Genomic DNA, 20,668 nt, shown 5'->3' with positions numbered 1-20,668 from the left:
AAGAAAAAACAATTTGGAACTTCAAGGTCAGAAATTTTCCTACTTTTAGATCTTTAGAATCTGAAATAAAAAGTTTGAACCTTCAAAGTCCAAAATTTCCCTATTTTTGGATCTTAATTTGCCTTATTTTTTACTTTGTAATTTTTGGATTTTACAAATCCGAAAATTAAAATTTTTTGGATTTTGAAAATCTGAAAAATTCAATCATACTCATTTCATGCAAAAATAATTTTCTGATCTTATAAATCTGAGAAGGCAATTTGGTCATTTTTTTTAAATATTAACGAAATGTTGTAATAACGGATATAAAATGGGTAGAGTATTACTAACAAAAAGAAATTAAGTGAGATTGTAATAACGCTTAAAAAAATAGCTATATTTGTAATTTTTCCAAAAGGTCATTATAGAACATGTGAAAAGATCAGAAACAAAAGCTAAATAATTACAAAACAAGTGAAAAATAATGTTGTAATAACTTGGTTTCCACTGATTGTTTTCAAATAAACGGTATATGACAATAACGGTTGTTATGTTATATAACGATGGGTTACAACAAATTATGTACCTTTTCTTTTGGACGTGGTTTGTGTAGAGCCTAGGCTCGAAACAATCAAATTAGAACCTACCTTCAAATAGTGTCCGAAAATGTGGTTTTGATATTGAAAATATTTGTAATAGCCTTAAAATATATTTATATTTATTTATAAAGTTTAAAGCTTCAAAAATAGTGTAGATGGGCATATCTAGGAAAGCTTGAAAATTTTGAAAATTGACGGTCCACAAATACATTACAAAATACACTATTTCCCAAACTTGACAATCCATTTTTTTCTCATGTCCATACATCTTGACTTCGAGATAATCAATTTGAAGATATAGGAGCATCAAAACAACCTCTTCTAGTGAAATTTTTGAAGCCCCAGCTCTCTATAAACTCTTCCCTGTTCTTTTTAACCTTTTCAAAACCATTCTAGTGGCCATGACCCATTCCATGGTTGTTATAAATCGTTTAAACTCGGAATTTAACATGGAAATAATGTAATATGCAAATCTATGTATTTTATAACCATTGTTATAACACTTCATACATTCAAATTTGGTGGTTGAGGCCAAATCTGAGTCGAATAATCAACTTGGAAATCTCAATAAAGTTTTTCGAACTGTGGTTTTAAATATTAAAAATGGGAACGGCTAAGTTAGACCTCAACTTGGAAAAAGTCAATCACTCTTAATTTTTATACTAAGAATTTTAAAAAGGAAAAAGTTTATATAAGGTTGCAACCTTAAAATGTAGAATTAAAGATGTACCTCAAAAAATATCGGAAAAGATTGTTTTAATGTTGAAAAAGCCTTTAATTGATATTCTTGATGTAGAGAAGTATGAATATGGAAAAAAAAAAAAGATTTGGAGTCCCAGAAATAGTGTATCTTGCAACACATTTTCTAAATAGTCTATTCTCAAGATTTTCATATGTTTATAGATCTACTTGATTTTAACCATTTTATAAAATTTAAAATTTTATAATTAGATTAAAAAATATCGATTTTCAAATAATCCTGAGAATTTTTTGCACCAAACCCTTAAAACTTTGAATCCAAAATCTATCTATTAGAAAACATAAGGGATTCAAACTCAACTTGTCAGAAAGTTATAACATGATATCAATATATAAGAGATCACTTTCTGGTTGTAATTATAATTTTCATTATTATTGAGTACGACTTCAACTGAAATTCAGAAAATAAAGGCAATATTCCAACTGTCATGGTATTGTTGCTTATCTAATTTTTTTTCTATTAATGTAGTTGAAATTAAGAAATTTATGTTTAAACCAAGACATAAGTTACCAAGGAAAAATAAGTTTTAATTGAAGTACAAAAGTAATTATAAACAAAGAAGTTTGCAAGAAGTCAAAATTTGAAAATAAGAAGAACCCACTAATCTTCTTTTCTTTCTAATTTGATTTATGCAATATTTTCTACTTTTCTGATCTTTCCTATAAATGAGGTTTCTGTTTTCTAAAATTCTTATTCATAGTTTCTAAATAGAGAAAAGGAGTGAAAAAGGTTTCTATGAAGAAGTTATAAAGAACTTACGGAGCTCATCACCCACGAAAAATATCTAATCAGAAGCCCATGCTGTGTAGTTGACATTAAGTTCCCAACGACAAGAACCACCAACCGCATACTCGGTGGTAAAACCAGTCACAAGCAACGACGACATTAACAAAAGAAACATAGCTTTGCCCATGTTATGATCTCCTTTCTTTTGCGCCTGTTCAAAGAACAAAAGCAGCAAATTTGTTAAGATTTAAGAACCCTCTTAGATTTTGAGACATAGAGTTACCTCATAGATTTTTCGAAAACCTAAAATTTTTATCAACAAAATATTCCTTCTTTTTTTTTCGCTTACGAGAGTAAGTGCATAGTATGTTCTAGTGGTTGGACGTTAATATGTGCTGTAAATAATAAAGAAACTCTAAAAAGTTAATTAAAAAAAAAATTTAAGTTTAAAAAAAGTTAATTTAAAAAGAAAATAAGAAAAATTATGGGTTAGCCCGTATCTATGTTTGGCATGCTATTTTCATAAGGGAAAAGTTTCTATGCTTCCCCTACGGCATAGAAGTTTTATCCTCCCCCTACCATCCAACCGTCCAATTTTGATCAAGAGAGTCACTCACCGTTTGATCTTAGATCCGACTTCTCAAAGTATTTTATTTTTAGTTTTTTTTATACAAATTGTATGAATATGAAATTTGGTACGTGTCATCTTCTCATTGGCGAGCACCTATAAAAATATTAAAAATAATTTTTCGATAAAATATAATAACCAAAATACCCCTTCAAATTTTCAAGGGTATTTTGGTCTTTTTATTTTATTGAAAATATTTTTTTTCATATTTGGTGTCAAAATAATTTATAAAAAAAAAACTAAAAAATAAAATAGTGTAAAGACGTGACATTGTGATTGGGACAATCTTAACCCTCCATTCAAACTGAGCGGTTGGATAAGGGGAATATAACTTCTATTGTGTAGGGGAAGCACATAAAGCTCGCCCTAATGTAAAAAGGCACAAAATCAGCGCAATGATTATTTTAATTTAAATTCCTAATAAAAAATTCACTAAGTTTTTGTAATAGTAATATATATCTGAGTTAAAATATATCCTCAAATAAATCATGGCAATTTTTATGTAAGGGAAAAGTTTATATAGAGCCGAGGTTCAAAACAATCAAACTAGAGTCCACTTCAAAAATTTCACTAAAATAGGTTGTTTTGATGCCCAAATATCCTCAAATTGATCATCTCGACATCAAGATGTATGGACATGATTAAAAATTGGATTTCAAGTTTTGAAAATAGTGTATTTTGTAACTCATTTTTGGACTGTCAATTTTCAAGATTTTCAAGTTTTAAGTTTTCATAGATCTCTCAATCTACACTATTTTTAAAGCTTTAAAATTTGTAAATAAAGATGAAAATATATTTTAAGGCTATAAAAAATATTTTCATATTTCTCGAGGCTATTTGAAGACAGGTTCTAATTTGATTGTTTAGAGCCTTCGTTCTATACAAACTATACTTTTTTTCTCTTTTTTTTTTATAAATATTTAAAAAACATAGTTAACCCACAAATTATTTTCATAAATAAATTTATTGAAAGAGAAAATCCATCCCTGTCTCTAACCACATGACCCTCTCTCTTCATGATGGGGAAGTCTATATCTCTGTCTCTTGAGATAGGATGTGAATGCTTTATCCTTTCTCTTCGTAAAGATACATATTTCAATATTATATTTCTCTTTTTAAGAGACATCTCCTTAATATTCTCTCCCAATATTTTAGGAGATTCTAAGAAAATGAATTCCCCCCATCTCTCTCTCCCCGCGTGACTCTCTCTTTATCTCTCTCACTATGTTTAGGAGACACGCTGGCATCTCTCTCTTCTCTATAGTCTAAACATTAAAATTTAGGAACATTGTTTTTTTAGGGATTTATTATGTCTATTTGAATAAGCATGTGCCCCCCATAATCTTTATATATAAAGGTTTAGCTTTATTTTATTAACACATGTCCATCACTTAATTTTGTCTTAATAATCTAATTTATAGATAGAAAAAGTTTATATAGAGCGAGGCTCTAAACAAATCTAATTGGAGCTTACCAAAAAACTTTCACTAGAACATATTATTTTGATGCCCAAATATCTTCAAATAGGTCATCTCGACATCAAGATGTATAGACATGAGAAACAAAATGAATTTCAAGTTTTGAAAATAGTGCATTTTGTAACGTATTTTTGGACCATCAATTTTAAAGATTTTCAAGTTTTCATAGATCTGTCGATATACACTATTTTTTAAGCTTCAAAATTTATAAATAAAGATAAAAATATATTTTAAGGCTATAATAAAGATTTCTAGCATTGAAACCACATTTGTCTACATTATTTGAATGTAGGCTCTAATTTGATTCTTTAAAACCTAGGCTCTATACAAACCGCACGATATACATATAGATATAAATACTATCTATATAGAAAGGGTACGGTTTCTATAAAGTTGCAACTTTAAATAATCCAATTAAGACACACCTCCAAATTTTATCACAACAGGTAATTTTGTTGTAAAAAATTCTTAAGATTATCTTAAAATCTATTTTCATATCTAATTAGAATATTTTAAACACCAAAAATAGATAAAATCAAGGAGATCTATAAACATATGAAAATCTTGAAAATGGACTGCCTAGATAATGTGTTGCAAGGTGCACTATTTCTAAGACTCGAAAACTTTTTTTATATATATATTCATACATCTCGATGTCGAGATGATCAAATTTAAAACAACTTTTTCGATGGAACATTAAAACAACCTTTCCAACGAATTTTTGAGGTGCATCTGGAATTATGCATTTTAAGGTTGCAACCATATATAAACTTTTCCCAAAGAAAAGAGAATACCTAAAATTCTTAGAGATAGAAACTATATCAAATTTTAAGATTTATAGAAAGGAAGTACCTGAAAATTTTTAGAGAGAGAAGCTATCTCAAAATTTTAGAGAGAGAAACTATATCCAATTATAAGTTTTAGAGAGATCAAATACTTCAAATTTTTTAGAGAGAAACTATCTCAAAATGTTTAGGTAACAACTATATCATAGTTAAAGTTCTAGAGAGAAAAAGTATCTCAAGATTTTTAAAGGATAAATTATCTCAAATTTTAAGTTTTAAAGATAAAAGTAACTGTACATTTTTAGAGAAAGAAACTATCTCAAAAATTTAGAGAGGGAAATTATCTCATAATTTTTAAAGATAAACTCAAAAATTTTATAGATACAAACTCTCAAAATAACTCAAAAATTTTATAGATACAAACTCTCAAAATTTTAAGGGAGAGAAATAGTCTCAAATTTTAAGTTTTGGAGAGAGAAAGTACCCGAAAAATTTTAGAAACTATCTCAAAGTTTTTAGACAGAACTATCTCAAATTTTAAGTTACGGGGAGATAAAGTATCTTAAAATTTTAAAGAGAGAAACTATATCAAATTTTAGAGAGAGAACTATCTTATATCTTAAATATTCGGGAGATCAGGTACATAAACTTTTTTTAGGGAGAAAAACAATCTCAAAACTTTTAGAGAGAAAAATAATCCCTAAATTCTCAAACAATCCCTTTAAATAGTGTTGAGGAATGTGGTTTCAATACTGAAAATCTTTTTGATAGCCTTAAAATATATTTTCATATTTATTTCTAAAGTTTAAAACTTCAAAAATAGTGTAGATCGAGATGTATGAAAACTTGAAAATCTTTTAAATTGACATTCCAAAAATGCGTTACAAAATACAATATTTCCAAAACTTCAAATCCATCTTTTTGTCATGTCCATGCATCTTGATGTCGAATAATCAATTTAAGGATATTTAGGCATCAAAACAATGAAAGTTTAGAGGTAGGTTTGAATTTGATTGTTTAGAACCTCCGCTCTATATAAACTTTTACCTTGGAATATTGCTAGAGCTTAAACATTGAGTTCATTTCTAGCTCTTAGCAATACAGTGGTTTGGGTTGGAGTGATGGTGAATCTGAATATCTAATCGTAGTTTCCGTTTCAGAATGCAACCGATCGATGTCAAGCTCAAGAGTAGCTAGAGGCTCTACGATGACCAATTGAGGAAGCTTGAATTAAGTAATGCACTCAAAGGGAGTTGAAAACCACAGATCATTATCATTCCCCAAGAACAAGGAAACGATTTGCTCTGCTGCTAGTCCAGTGGCTGATTTGTTCATGGATGGAATGTACCTTCTAACCTGAGGTAGGCTATTGAGATATCTGTTGGAAATAATTTTCATGCTTCTCCAATGAAGTCCTCGCAATCAGGTTTTTGCAGTTGTGTTTTTGTCTTCGTGATTTCTCTTTTCCATTTGAATATTGGAAGAGGGAAGACGGGGGAGAGTTTTTGAAGGCTCCCAGACCTGTTTCTGTCTTGTATTTGTCGTATACATCTGACTTGAATGCAAATCAAGAGCATTTATGTAAACTTACTAGAGAAGAACCCAAAAACAAATGTTCTTTGCAGCTATTAAACAAATGTAATAATCTCTCTCTTTCTCTCTCTCTCATGCCTAGCCAAATGCATGCTATATTTGCAGCTATTGAGAACTTCCGCATTTCTTAAGTTTGATACTTATCTCTGTTAATCTTAAATTTCCATAATTTTAAAAATCTGGACAAGGGCTTCGCTCACTTTCCATACTTTTGGAATACATATAACGCCAAATCATTCAAACAATTTGTACAAAATTTTAGTTTCTAAAACTCAGCCCATTCATACAATCATCCATCACGTTACATTGGGCTCAATCATAGAACCAGTGTTCTTTAACTTAAGAACCCATCAAGCTGAACACGAGTAACATTAAAGTATCACTAGGCCAACAACAAAGATGATCTTCACAACTAATTCATATAAACAAGCAAGGGAGTTACCAAAAAAGAAACATCTTTAACAGTTCCGCAACCGCCAACCGCCACACAGGTCATGAAAATGCTTGCCTCCTCTTCATCATTCCCAAAATTTTGTTGTTGTCTTCGATGAAGTAAGTTGAATCTAAGAGCTTCTTGTATCAATCCAAACATTGTCACGGATTCGTACCAACCACTGGGGCAGTTGTCCTCCATTGTGAGCTTCTTACATCAATTAGAAAGTTAGTGATGAAGACCAAGAATACCATAAATGAAGACATTAGCAACTATAAAGAACTTTTCATCACAAAATCAGAAATGAAAACAAATTATACCATCAATGGAGACAAAGTAACTAATAAGCTTTCATCATTTGAGATGGAACAAATAACACCATTATGAAACTTAGAACAGCTTTAGCAGTTTGTTTCGGGCCTTTGCAAAAGTAGGGCCAATACTGGTACACTCATAGGCGATTAGATAAATTCTACCGTCTTATACAGATTTATTAATACATAAACTCTACTGTCTAATACAGACCACATTATCTCAGTTCCTTAACTGGATCTCAATTAAACCCAAATCCTCATCTAAGGAGATGCTTTTACAAAAACTTTTTGGAAGTGGGTCACCTAGGCTAAAGCCACTCGTTTAAAAGCAGAGAAGCAAGAATTCACGGAAAAAAGAAATTTAAAAACACGAAATCAGCGCCCATATGCACTGGTATTAAAGAAACAATGTGAGAATATAATGGTGAAATTCAAGTGTTAACTGTTAACAGTGTACATATGTATTGTCAACAATGTATATATATGTCTACTGTTGAAATGGGGCCACCAATGGAAAGAAAAGATGATTACCAGGCATCAACTACTCTTGTTTTATTCGATTTCAGAGACAATTCTCCTTTTGCGAAGGGGAACAGTGACCACAGTCCCAGGGGCACTATGAGCCCTCTTTCTCTCCTCCTTCTTCTTCTCTGCGTCTGCCATGGTACGCCGCAGGGATGCCGCCTTGTATATCGGTTTCGGAAGGTGCCGATGCCTGACGATGCGCTTAACCTCAGGCAAGTGCTTGAACCGCTCCTTGACAGCATCTAGATATTCCTGCTTCTTACGTTCCCTTGGAAGAAGAACTCCTAATTGTTCCGATGCCTTAGCCTTCCACAACCGCAGATTGGTGTCATCACTCCCAGAAATCACATATGAAGCATCACAGCTAAATTTCACGCAGAAGACCCTCTGCATTCTCTTGGTGTGGTATATTTCTCTGCTATGGCCAGCATTATATTGGAAAATCCTTACAGTCCTGTCATAAGATCCAGTGACGAACTCCCGACCAGTGGGAGAGTAGTCAATATCCATGACAGCAGACACATGGTCCCTGTGAACACACTTTGCTTGTTCCATATTTCTCATATCATAGCTATAGCAGTTGCAATCTTCATTTGCCAAGGAAAAGTTCATTGGCTCCCTCGGATTCCAAGCAATAGCATTCGTTCTTGTCTGCATGACAATTTTCTTGGACGGCAATGCCATACGCAGATCGTACAAAGTTATGCTGCGGTCACTAGCTGAAGTTGCTAATATATCTTTATGTGCCGGATTAAATCGAACTGAGACAACAGTATCACTTCCCCAGGCAAAGCTAGTCACAGGCTCAGACCTGCTATGATCCCATATATCAACTTGTGCACCAACTGTGGCGAACAGATTACCATCCCACTGGTGATCAACTGCACGAAAAGCATTCTTCGAAACATAAACTGCAAGAGGATTTGAGGCATTTTCAGACGCATCGTCCAAATCAGCAATCTTCGGCCCCGGAATACTCCAGAGCCTGACCGTGCAATCATTTCCACATGATACAAGAATGCTTCCATCTGTAGATGCTGCTAAGCCTCTCACAGCACCTTTGTGACCCACAAACTGTTGAACTGTACTCCTCGAAGATATATCCCAAAGACGAATATCTCCATCCATTGAACCTGAAAATATGCCCTTTAGGTAATTCGGATTCTTTGCCATACAAGAAATTGCATCAACATGCCCATCCATGGCTCCCAGAAATGGTTTGGCAAATATCTTCTCCAACTTCGCTGCATTAAGAGCACGGGCATATTCGACTGCTTTTTCTTGAGCGTGTAGTTTTGGATCAAAGTTCCGAAAGACCCTCTGGAGATCTTGGCTTCGTTCGCGAGTGAACTCCTCAGCCGACCGTGATATGACCTTAACCTTCATTCTGGAAATATAAAATCCCAACTCAAGTAAAGAGAACCAGCAAACTGATCGCCAAACCTTAACCAGATGAAATTTGAATACCTACCAAACACCATGCTCTAGAACTAAGGGAAAAGATATAAACTCTGTTTCTAGAGAGGGAAAGAGAAGATAGAGAGAGAAAGAGAGGACAACCACCCTAAATTCCCTAATTTCTTTCAAATTCTATCAGTAAAAGACAGATTTTTGGTTCTTCACTTTCAAAACTTTGCTTTAATTCACTTACTCCCATTCTAAATGTTCAATAACTGACTCCCATCAATGGAAACGAAGAGCTTTTAGAGATAGAAACAGAGGGTTAAAGAGAAAGTAAAGGAAACTTAAGAGCTGTTCCCTATTTCCCCTTTGGACTCTATGGCTTGAAGAGAGATAAACAGCGGATAGAAAGAGCTAAAGAAGCAGAAAATATCCTGGATATACTGTAGAATAAAGAAAAACTGAGAAAGTAGAAACACAACATACATATTCATTTGCCAAGACGAAAGCAGCCATGTCAGAGAACAGAAAAAAAAAGATTGGAAAACAAAATTCATAGGATCTCACACCCAAATCACCATCAAATTCACATTTAAAGACGAGACACTTTATTAACCCAATCACATTGACGAGATCTTATTAACCCAATCACAAGAGGGTACAAAAACGAAACATATGTGCAAACCCAAGGAAACGTTTCTATGCAGAGTAATTATCCACCATAGATAATAAAACGAGTCTATAAAAGCATAGAAACATGACAGTATTGAAGCTAGTAGAAAGAGAAAAAGTTGCAGAGAAAAAAGGGCAACAACAGCAGTTTACAACTCACTTCTTGTACTATTTTTACTCTAAAAACAGCAGCTAAGAAAAAATATACATATTGTGACCTTCATCAAAAAAAAAAAAAGAACAATGAAGATTAATAATACACAACGAAGATAAATAAACAATGGGAAGAATGACAATAACAATGAAGAAATAAACAAAGATAATTGAAAATTAAGCAAACAATAATGAAGATTAACAACAAAGGAAAGAAAAAATAACGAAGACCATATTAATAACAATGAGAAGAATGAATATTAATAACAATGAAGAATTAAAAAAAAGAAAGATGAATATTAAAAACAATGAAAAGAAAACTAATGAAGAACATACCTGAGTCTTCAATGGCTTGAAGGGATAGGGAAAAACGTGGAGAAGCTGAGGAAGATATAGATAGAACAAGTATAAAACAGAGAAAGAGATAAAAAGGGTTACAGTGAGAGAAAACAGGTAAGAGCTTGAGAGAGAAAGAGCGCACAGGCTTGGGTTTTGAGAGGAAGAGAGAAAAGAGCTAGACCTAGGTTTGATCAGGGATAGAGAGAAAAGAGAGGATCGGCTGGAATAGAAAGAGAGGGAAGGGGGTTAGCCAAAGAGAGCTAGACCTAGGTTTGATCAGGGCAAATAAAATGATAATGAATTGTTCCAATATACGCAACGGGAGATGTGTGAGAATTTATTAGAACAGGAGCGCCATTGTTTTTACTAATAAAAATCAATAAAAAATTGATGCGTTTACAACATGTAAACAGGAAACCTTTTTGAAAATTTTGAAAAAGAAAAGGAAAATGGCCCTATCAAGAAAAGCCTCACCACAAAACTCACTTAAAATTGTAGTTTTGGCACGATCATCTCAGCCTTTACCATTACAGTCGTAGAACATGTGTATATCATAAAACAGTAACTAGACCGTTCATTTTGAACTAAAATTAAGTGCTTATCGATCCACAAGATCTTTAGTGTTTTTTAATCTTTAAATTTTGTAGTCGGTGTTAAAATTATTTAATTTTAGAGCCATCATGGAGATTTTCATAGGCCCAAAGTGCTTTTCGAGGCAAAGCTTTACTTTGTCTTCATAGGACTTATAGAAACTGCATCCAAACGAAAATGATACAACAAAGTTATATAGCCCTTTTTATCAAATTGGGAAGAAGCCATATATGAAAGAAAGACCTATGTGATCTTTCCCAGTGGAATATAATTTTTTTTTTTTTTTAACTATAATAATCATCCCTTTTTATTTTGGCAAAAAGATCACTTACCGATGGTCTTTTGTAATAAATAAATATTTCAAAATAAAACAAGACAACAATAAAAATAAAACTCAACCACTTGATGCCATTTTTATAACTTAATATTATGCTTGACAATATAAAATAAAAGAACAAATTAAGTAAAAGAGAAGATGCCGGAGATTACCTCAACTGGGCTTATTACACCCCACACCGAGTCACACATCCAATAGTGTGAGATCAACGGTCTAGCTTTAATCTCGAACCGGGAAAGCTAATTCGGCCAAACTAGATAACCACTCTTAAATCTCTATAAAACCCTTGACTCCAAAATAATTAGAGAGGAGAGAGAGAGGTGTGGCCCCTAGGGAGGAGAGAGATAATTTATGGGGGAGAGAGAGGTATGTACAGATGTGGGGAGAGCTCCTATATTTATACTGAAATTTATGTCTAGGGTATTTTTAGGGTTTCATATAGTTTGCCTCTTTTTTGAGATTGAATATAGACCGTTGATCAAAGTGACTTGTAGGGTAAGAGATCCTAGCCATCCATTCCATAGATGGGACATCAACATTATAAAAAGTGCATGAACCATTATCCCCCTTTCCTTAAACCATTTTCCCATTAATATATTTAAATAAATTAAATCTATTAAAGATATTATACATTCTATAAAATTGCATTATCCATGTCATATATTCCATAAGAATATATCAAGAAATATCAAGTCAAGATCTTCTATCAATAATCAATATAAGACATGGTCAATATTTCCCAAACAATATTTGACCATATGCTTATAAGATAGACTTTCCAAAAATTACAAAACTTGATATCAAAGTAATAACAAATGAAGCAATGGATGGGGCATGCCACCCATATGTGACATATGTGGCCCCCCACCCATTTGCCACATGGTGGGCCCATGCACACTATGGGCCTCCCATGAAAATTTTATAAATATTTTAAAATAGTCTTTAAACATTATTCGAATTTTATATAATTTATAAAATCAATAACTTCATTCTTATAATTCCAAAAATCATAAATAAAATAACAAATGAATTATAAAAATTCCAATAATAAATCTAAAATAAGTTAATAATAAAAATAACACAATTAAATTAATATGATGGGAAGTGGATCCATATGGTTCAGGAATTCTATCAATAATCATGAAGTACTCCACCTTCAATTGTGGACTACAGACCACACTTGCTTTATCAAACCGACCCAGTGTTTCCCATGACCTACAGTCCAAGCAGGAGCTCATTAACGGGTCACCAAAATCTGGCCGATAAGCTAAGGGGTCGCAATCCCAATTTGTGGATTACAGGTCCTCCCCTAGAGACGAGTCAATCACGACCTAATGCGCCCACAGCTCTATGGTGCATAGGGTTATCTCTCTCGCACAAACATACGCTTCATCCAAAGGTGGATAACTGGCTTTCCCGAACGATCTATCGATGTGCATACCGTGTGATGGAACATGGATGAGGATTTGGCCCCTATCTCTTTGGGCCTACCATCACACACAAGGGTCACACAGTCCATCGGCTCACTCATCCGGGCATAAACTCTGACCTCATCAAGGGCCAACCCAAAACCCTTCTCTATTTATTCTTTATGCCTAGGTACCTTGGGTTTTCCAACCGACTGGCCTAGATCGTCAAGCACAGTCCGGTATCAGCAAACATCATTTGCTTAGTATGATCCTCGAAGGTCTACACTCCCACTGAGTTTATGTTCCACTATAATAAATGTTTTTCATTATACACTCATAAAGCCTTTAAAGGCTACATAAACCCAACAATATATAGGTCATCATGGGTACATGTAGGGTTCGTTTGGTTCATGCGTAACAGTTAGCAAAAATGATACAACAAAGTTATATAGCCCTTTTTATCAAATTGGGAAGAAGCCATATATAGGTCATCATGCGTACATGTAGGGCTCGTTTGGTTCATGCGTAACAGTTTGCATACGTAAAACAATTTTCATATGTAAGCAGTTCCCTGTGCAATAGTTTTCCAGTTCTGTTTTTTCTTTCTCATATTTGGTTCACATGTCAGCAATTCATGTATACCCAATTTCTTATGTTTGATAACCCATGGGTAAACTATCTCCTAGAATCTGGATTAATATCTATTTTTAACCGTTCAATTGTAATATAGTTGATTTGATATCAACATGCATCCTATTAAGATGATTGTTTTAAAACATTCAACTAAAATACACTTTTCCTTTCATTGAAAAAATCCATTTTGACTCTCACAAGAAATCATATATAATGCTAACAGCTAGCAAGGCATGCAGTCAAGATTCTCTTATCTTGTATGGGTGTTGTTGAGGCATCAAGACTAAACACATGTAATTTATGAACATCTCATAAGCTAAAAATTGGCATAAAATGAAATAAAGACTGTAGACTCTCCCTTTCAATAACATAAAAAGCAGCATTAACATTTTTAGTTTCAAACATCTGGTACAACATTTGGTATTAAAAAATTATTTCAAGAATTCAGATACATTTCTAAAAATTAAAAACTGCTTACTATGAGATCAATATCGAACAAAGACAAATAACTAGGTCACTATCGAACTGCTTACTATGAGATCATAATCAAAAAACATATCAGCAGAAAATAAAATGAAAATAATCCATATTCTAATAAAGAGAAAAACATTCAAAACGTAACTTCAAAATTCATAGGAAGTTTACTCATGAAGCATTTGAGTAGAATCTTTTCTAGTTTTAGGATATAATCGTGGATTCATTTCTCAATACCCTTGTAATGAAAGCGCTCAAGCATGGCTCACTAATAATAACAAGGCTTCCAATCAATGATATTTTACAATTTTATAGAGTTCCAAACTGTAAACAAGCCAGATTGGAACCCCCACTATGATCTAATATTTACTAAATACCAAATACTTACTAAAACCTAAACTGATGAAAGAGATTTATGCACGATAGTACCCATCCACTATCTTAATTTTGGAATGACTTGGAGGCTTCATTTGATAGTTTTCAGAGTCAATCAGACCCAGATCTTTCTAGTGTCAGGATAAAACTGAAAAAAAAAAAAAATTAACAAACTGTAAAAATCACAAAATGGCTTCTATACAACATCAAAAAACTAGAAAGAAATAATAAATAAATAAAAAAAGCCAGAAAAGTATACATACCCATATTTTTCTGTAGTAAAAATTGTGCTTCTATACACAATAAAAAAAGTCAAATAATAAAAAACCAACAAATTTCGATGGGGAAATCACAGAAAAAAAAATGTTTTCATTGGTAAATAAAATAATCAGGAAAAAACCAGGAAAATCACAAGAATAAATCCATACCCTTGTTGAAGAAGGTGAAGTATTTTGTATTGGGGTTCGTATAAGAGAAACACTACTTGCGAAGAATCTTTACACTATGATGAAGAAAAATAAGACAAAAAAAAAAAAAAGAACACCAGCCGAAAAACAAAAAAAAAAGAAAGAAAAGACAACTTTACCTTGTTGAAGAAGATGAAAGCTTGATCGTGGCTTGTGGGTCTCAGAGAAAGGACAGAGGGTTCAGAGAGAGTGGCGAGAGAGGGTTTGCAAGAGACATGGCAGGGTTTTGAGAGATAGGGGCGAGGGCTTTTGGGGCGATTTGTTTGATCTGACAATTCATTGATCATATATAACTGAGACCAGATGTACAATTTGGTCCTATGTGGCCACCATCAGTGGTTTGTATTAGACACCGCGCTTAATAACTAGAAGTTGGATGCTCCATGAACGCTAGAAGTTCTAGAATTCTGGTTGCTGGATTTTTTTTCTCAAGGGAATTGAAAAGGATTGTGTTTGATAATGTCTCGAAGTTTTAGGAAATCTATTTATTTGTATTTATTGAACTTGGAAATTTAGAAAGAGAGAAATTTATCCAGGTGTATTTAATTAGGAAAATATTTTTGGTAGTATGAAACTCAAATTCCACATAACAGACTAACACGCTTGTCACACTCGTGGAAACAGCAAGATGGAACCCACAGCCTCGACGAGCATGCATGGGAAGTACATGGGAAACCAAAGAAAAAAAATGTTTTCATTCGTAAATAAAAACGTCAGGGGAAAAACCAAGAAAATCACAAGAATAAATTCCATACCCTTGTTGAAGAAGATGAAGTATTTTGTATTGAGGTTCGTATGAGGGAAACCCTACTCTTGAAGAATCTTTACACTATGATGAAGAAAAACAAGAAAAAAAAAAAAGATAACTTTACCTTGTTGAAGAAGATTAAAGCTTGATCGTGGCTTGTGGGATAGGACAGAGGGTTGAGAAAGAGTGGCGATCAAGGGTTTGCTATAGACAAGGCAGGGTTTTGAGAGATAGGGGCGAGGGTTTTTGAGGCGATTTGTTTGATCTGACAATTCATTGATCATATATAGCTAAGACCATACAATTTGGTTCTATGTGGCCACCATAAGTGGTCTGTATAAGATACCACACTTAATAACTGGAAGTTGGATGCTCCATGGAAGCTAGAAGTTCTAGAATTCTTGTTGCTGGATTTTTTCTCGAGGGAATTGAAAAAAATTGTGTTTGATAATGTCTCGAAGTTTTAGAAAATCTGTTAATTTGTGTTTGTTGAACTTGAAAATTTAAAAAGAGAGAAATTAATCCAGGTGTATTTGTTTTGGAAGAATTTTTTGGTAGTAGAAAACTCAAAATGGAACCCTCGTGGCATTTTTCATTATTAGTTTTTCTTGCACACAAGATTCGCACACTTTTGATTTCTCCCTTATAATTTTGAAGAATCTCGTCCCTTTTTAATCTTTCCATTCGTTTGGTATTAATGTGTCCTAACCACATATGTCATAAGGTAGCATCTAATTCATTAGAGGATGAGACATAAGTAACATTGTCTTTTATTTCAATAGTAAATAGCTTGTCTACAAGTCGTCCAGTCATGATCACATCTTTCCCCTTCTTGACCACCACACTCTCCCCAATGAAAGTGGTTATGAATCCAGCCATAGACATCTTAGGAACTAAAACCAAGCACTTCCTCATATCAAAAGCATAAAGTGTTTGTTTAGGATCAAAGTGCTCCCACTCTTCAATTTCAGCTCAAAATCTCCAACTCCAAGTATATCAGTCTTCTGATTTCCTCCCATATAAACATGCTGATGTCCTGGCCCCATGGCAGTGAAAAAACGATAACCTTCATTGTTGTTTGTAACATGAGACGTAGCCCCCGAGTCAAGACACCGAAAAGCTCCCTTGGGGTCAGCTAGCATGGACTCGAAAACCACACATGCCAATTCCTTGTTAGTTCCACAAGATTTGTTGACCCGACAACTATTGGCTATGTGGCCCACCTTCTTGCAAATAAAACAAGTTCAAGTATCTATCTTTGCTCACTTATTTCCAAAATCTCTTCTTTTGAGATATATTTTCTTCTCAAAAGTATTTCTTCCTTTCCTTTCTTAAATTTAAAAGATGGTTGAGATTTTACCATATGCACAACATCCCTTGGGGTTTCCCTTGAACTCCTGTTTTCTTCTTCAGATTTGTTGGTCGTGATGAGTTCCTCCAATTTTGGTGCCTTTCTTCTAGCAGAGATAGAAGATATGAAAGTTTCCCATGAATTAGGAAGACATTAAATGAATCACTTGCATATTTCATGCTTGTATCTGCCAAATCTATGAATAACGCACGAAACATGTGCACATAATCTGCAAACTTGATACCTTCTACCATTTTTACCTTCTCATAGCTATAGTTTGCTTAATAAGAGAGGGTTCAGTATACTATCTTTTAAGTTTATCAAAAATCCCACTTGCAATATAGATTGACTCGTACTCAGAAGCATACGAGTCAGTCATGACACATAAAAGAATGTGCTTGCTTTTCAAGTTCCTCCTCTTCCAATTAGCGTACTCATCTTTGATTATTTTAGATGAGTCATCAATTGGACGATGAGGTCAGTCATCAAATAGTACCTCATGCAAGTTTTCTTCATAAAGCACAAATTTGATTTTTCGTTTTCATGAAGCAAAGTTGATCCCATCAAACCTTTCGGTTTGAAGGATCTCAGTGATGAAGGTGCGAGCAATCATTATATTTCTATTCTCAAGAAAAAAATAAGAAAAGACCCATAATAGCAATCAAGTAAAACTAGCTTTAATACTAATGAAAGAAAGACCTATGTGATCTTTTGCCGGGGAAATACAATTATTTTTTTAATCCCTTATAATTTTGGCAACAAGATCACTCATAGATGGTCTTATTACAAACAATAGAAATTCCAAAAATAAATAACACATCAATAAAATAAATCTCAACTACTTGATGTCATTCATACAACCTAATATTGTGCTTGAGGATACAAAATAAAAAAACTAACAAATAAAATAAAAGATGACGGAGATTACCTCAACCAGGTTTTTTACACTCCACACCAAGTCACCACATTCATGGCGCAGGATCAGCGGTCTAACTTCAATCTCGAACTGGGAATGCTAATTTCGACCAAACTTGGTAACCACCCTTAAATCTCTACAAAACCTTGACCCCAAAAAAAATAACTCTAGGCTTTGATTTATTACCCTAATTTCTTCTTAGGTCTAGAGAGGAGAAAGAAGGTTAGAGAGATAAAGTCCGAGAGGAAAGAGAGGGGCATTGCCCCTAGGAAGGAGAGAGATAGAGTTTAAGGGAGAGAGAGAGGTGTGTAGAGATGGAGGAGAGAACCCCTGTTTATAGTGAAATTTAAGTCTGGGTTTTTTAGGGTTTCCCATAGTTTGCATCTTTTTTGAGATTGAATATGGATCGTTGATCAAGGTGACTTGTAGGGTGAGAGTTTTAAGCCATCCATTCCATATATGGGCCATCAACATTGTGGAAGGTGCATGAACCATTATCCCCCTTTCCTTAAACCATTTTCCCATCAATATATTTAAATAAATTAAATCCATTAAAGATATAGTGTATACCATAAATTGCATATTCCATCTCATATTTCCATAAGAATATTTCAATAATATCAAGTCAAGATATTCCTTCAATAATCAAGATAAGATATGGTTAATATTTCCTAATCAATATTTAACCATATGCTACAAGATATAGTTACCATATTTAATAAACTTGAAGACAAAGCAACAAGAGAAGGTATCCAAGGGTGGGGCGCGCCACCGATGTATGGTATGTGGGGCCCACCTAATACTCACATGGTGGGCCTATGTGCACTATAGGGCCCCGTGTATTTTTTTAATAAATATTTTAATATTAAACAAAATGAATTTTAGAACATTATAACTTTGTAAATCAATAACTTCATTTTTATAAGTCCAAAAATAAAAAATAAAATATCAAGTGACTTATAAAAATTCAAATAATAAATCTAAAATAATTTAATACTAAAATGAACACAATTAAATTAATATGATAGGAAGTGGATCCATATGGTTCAGGAATTCTATCAACGAACACGGGGTACTCCACCTTCAACTGTGGACTACAGACCACACTTGCTTTTTCATGACCCACAATCCAAGCAGGGGCTCATTAGCGGGTCACCAAAGTCTAGTTGATAAGCCAAGGGGTCGCAATCCCAGTTTGTGGATTACAGGTCTTCCCCTAGAGATGATTCAATGTCACCACGACCTGATGCGACCACAACTCTATGGTGCATAGGGGTATCTCTCGCACATGCATACGCTTCACCCAAAGATGGATATCTGCCTTTCCCCGAACGATCTATCAATATGCATGCCGTGTGATGGAACATGGATGAGGTTTTGGCCCTCTTCTCAGTAAGTTTACCATCACACACAAGGGTCACATAATCCTTTGGCTCTCTCATCTAGGCATAAGCTCCGACCTCATCAAGGGCTAATCCAAAACCCTCATCCTTCAACTGTGGACTACAGACCACACTTGCTTTATAAAACTGACCCAATATTTTTCATGACCCACAGTCCAAGCAGGGGCTCATTAGCAGGTCACCAAAGTCTAGTTGATAATCCAAGGGGTCGCAATCCCAGTTTGTGGATTACAGGTCCTCCCCTACAGATGATTCAAGGTCACCACAACCTGATGCTTCCACAGCTCTATAGTGCATAGGGGTATCTCTCGCACATGCATACGCTTCACGCAAAGGTGGATATCTGTCTTTCCTGAATGATCTATCAATATGCATGCCGTGTGATGAAACATGGATGAGGTTTTGGCCCCTGTCTCAGTAGGCCTACCATCACACACAAGAGTCACACAGTCGCTCGACTCTCTCATCTAAGCATAAGCTTTGACCTCATCAAGGGCTAACCCAAAACCCTCTTCGGTTAATTCTTTATGTCTAGGTACCTTGGGTTTTCCATCCGTCTAGTCTAGATCGATAAGCACAATCCAATATAAGCAAACATCATTTGCTTAGTATGGTCCTCGAGGAACCACTCCCACTGAGTTTTTGTTTCACTATAATGAAAGTATTGAAATACACACTCATTAGGCTTTTAAAGGCCACATAAACGCAACAGTTACAAGATGCATTATTCTTAGGACTTGAAATTCTTTTTTTTTTTTTTTAAGGTGTGCTGCTCTGCCATTGGACGAGCCTGTCTTGGATCTTATCGTTCTGAGCTTCAAATCTAAGATCCAATTGTGCTAGTTGATTAAGCAATACAGAGCTTTACATCTGAAAGTCCACTACTCAATTTTGATAATTGTTGTCCAAATTCTAGTTGCTCTCTCGCAAAGATCTTAAGTTTAAGGGGGAGTGTTAAGGAAAATATATATATTCTAGGGAAAATGTCTTCATAAACCTTTTTTATATTTTATTTCTCAATAGACTCAAGGTTCCAAAACTTATCTTGAGGTATAGAGATTCTATCTATTATATTTTATCTCTAAACCAGCTTTACCCATTTTTACCCCTTAGCCCAATTTTTTTTAAAAAAAACATCATTTCTAAACCCCCTTTCTCTTCATGTGTTTCTCTTTTTCTTTCTCCCTGTGAATCTCCCAAACCTAAAATTTGGGATAGACATGGGGGAGAGAGAAAGAGTTGGGGGAAATACGGGGAGAAATAGAGGGGTTTGGGAGATTCACAAGGAGAAACAAACATGTGAAGAGAAGGGTTTAGAAAATGATGTCTTTTTTAAATTTATTTGGGCAAAAAAGATGGGGTAAAAAAGGTAAAGTTGGCATAGAGATTAGAAGATATAATAAATAGAATCTGTATTAAAATATATAGATTTTGAAACCTTTGGTCTATAGAGAAATGAACTTTAGAAATAAGTTTTACCAAGACATTTTCTCTATAATCTACTGGTTGAATATAGAAGGTGTATAGCATAATTAATTCTACTGGTTTAATATGGAAGGTGTATATCGTAATCAATGTG

At 34.0% G+C, this 20,668-nt stretch overlaps 1 protein-coding gene across 12 annotated transcripts; it reads right to left on the bottom strand.

The window, feature by feature from the left end:
* Nucleotides 1-6,804: 6,804 nt before the first annotated feature.
* LOC18429193 (WD repeat and SOF domain-containing protein 1) lies at nucleotides 6,805-15,990 on the bottom strand. Of its 12 annotated transcripts, none has more exons than XM_088861185.1 (4): nucleotides 15,544-15,672; nucleotides 14,259-14,352; nucleotides 7,827-9,207; nucleotides 6,805-7,191 (listed from the first exon to the last, which is right to left on the bottom strand). In XM_088861185.1, the coding sequence occupies exons 2-3, from the start codon at nucleotides 14,297-14,299 to the stop codon at nucleotides 7,848-7,850; spliced, it is 1,401 nt and encodes a 466-aa protein (XP_088717311.1). In that variant the 5' UTR covers nucleotides 14,300-14,352; nucleotides 15,544-15,672; the 3' UTR covers nucleotides 6,805-7,191; nucleotides 7,827-7,847. The 12 variants fall into 12 exon arrangements, with proteins under 12 accessions (XP_088717311.1, XP_020520084.1, XP_088717313.1 ...); XM_020664425.2 differs by having other exon boundaries at nucleotides 6,805-7,188; XM_088861187.1 differs by lacking the exon at nucleotides 14,259-14,352 and adding an exon at nucleotides 10,383-10,427 and having other exon boundaries at nucleotides 6,805-7,188; nucleotides 15,544-15,665.
* Between the last annotated feature and the right edge of the window lie 4,678 nt (nucleotides 15,991-20,668).

Source organism: Amborella trichopoda, chromosome 3 (genome assembly GCF_054954075.1).
Source record: "Amborella trichopoda isolate Santa Cruz 75 chromosome 3, AtrichopodaSantaCruz75HAP2 v2.0, whole genome shotgun sequence".
In the NCBI taxonomy this organism is placed as follows: Eukaryota; Viridiplantae; Streptophyta; class Magnoliopsida; order Amborellales; family Amborellaceae; genus Amborella; species Amborella trichopoda.
This window is presented reverse-complemented; position numbering and strand designations above follow the sequence as displayed.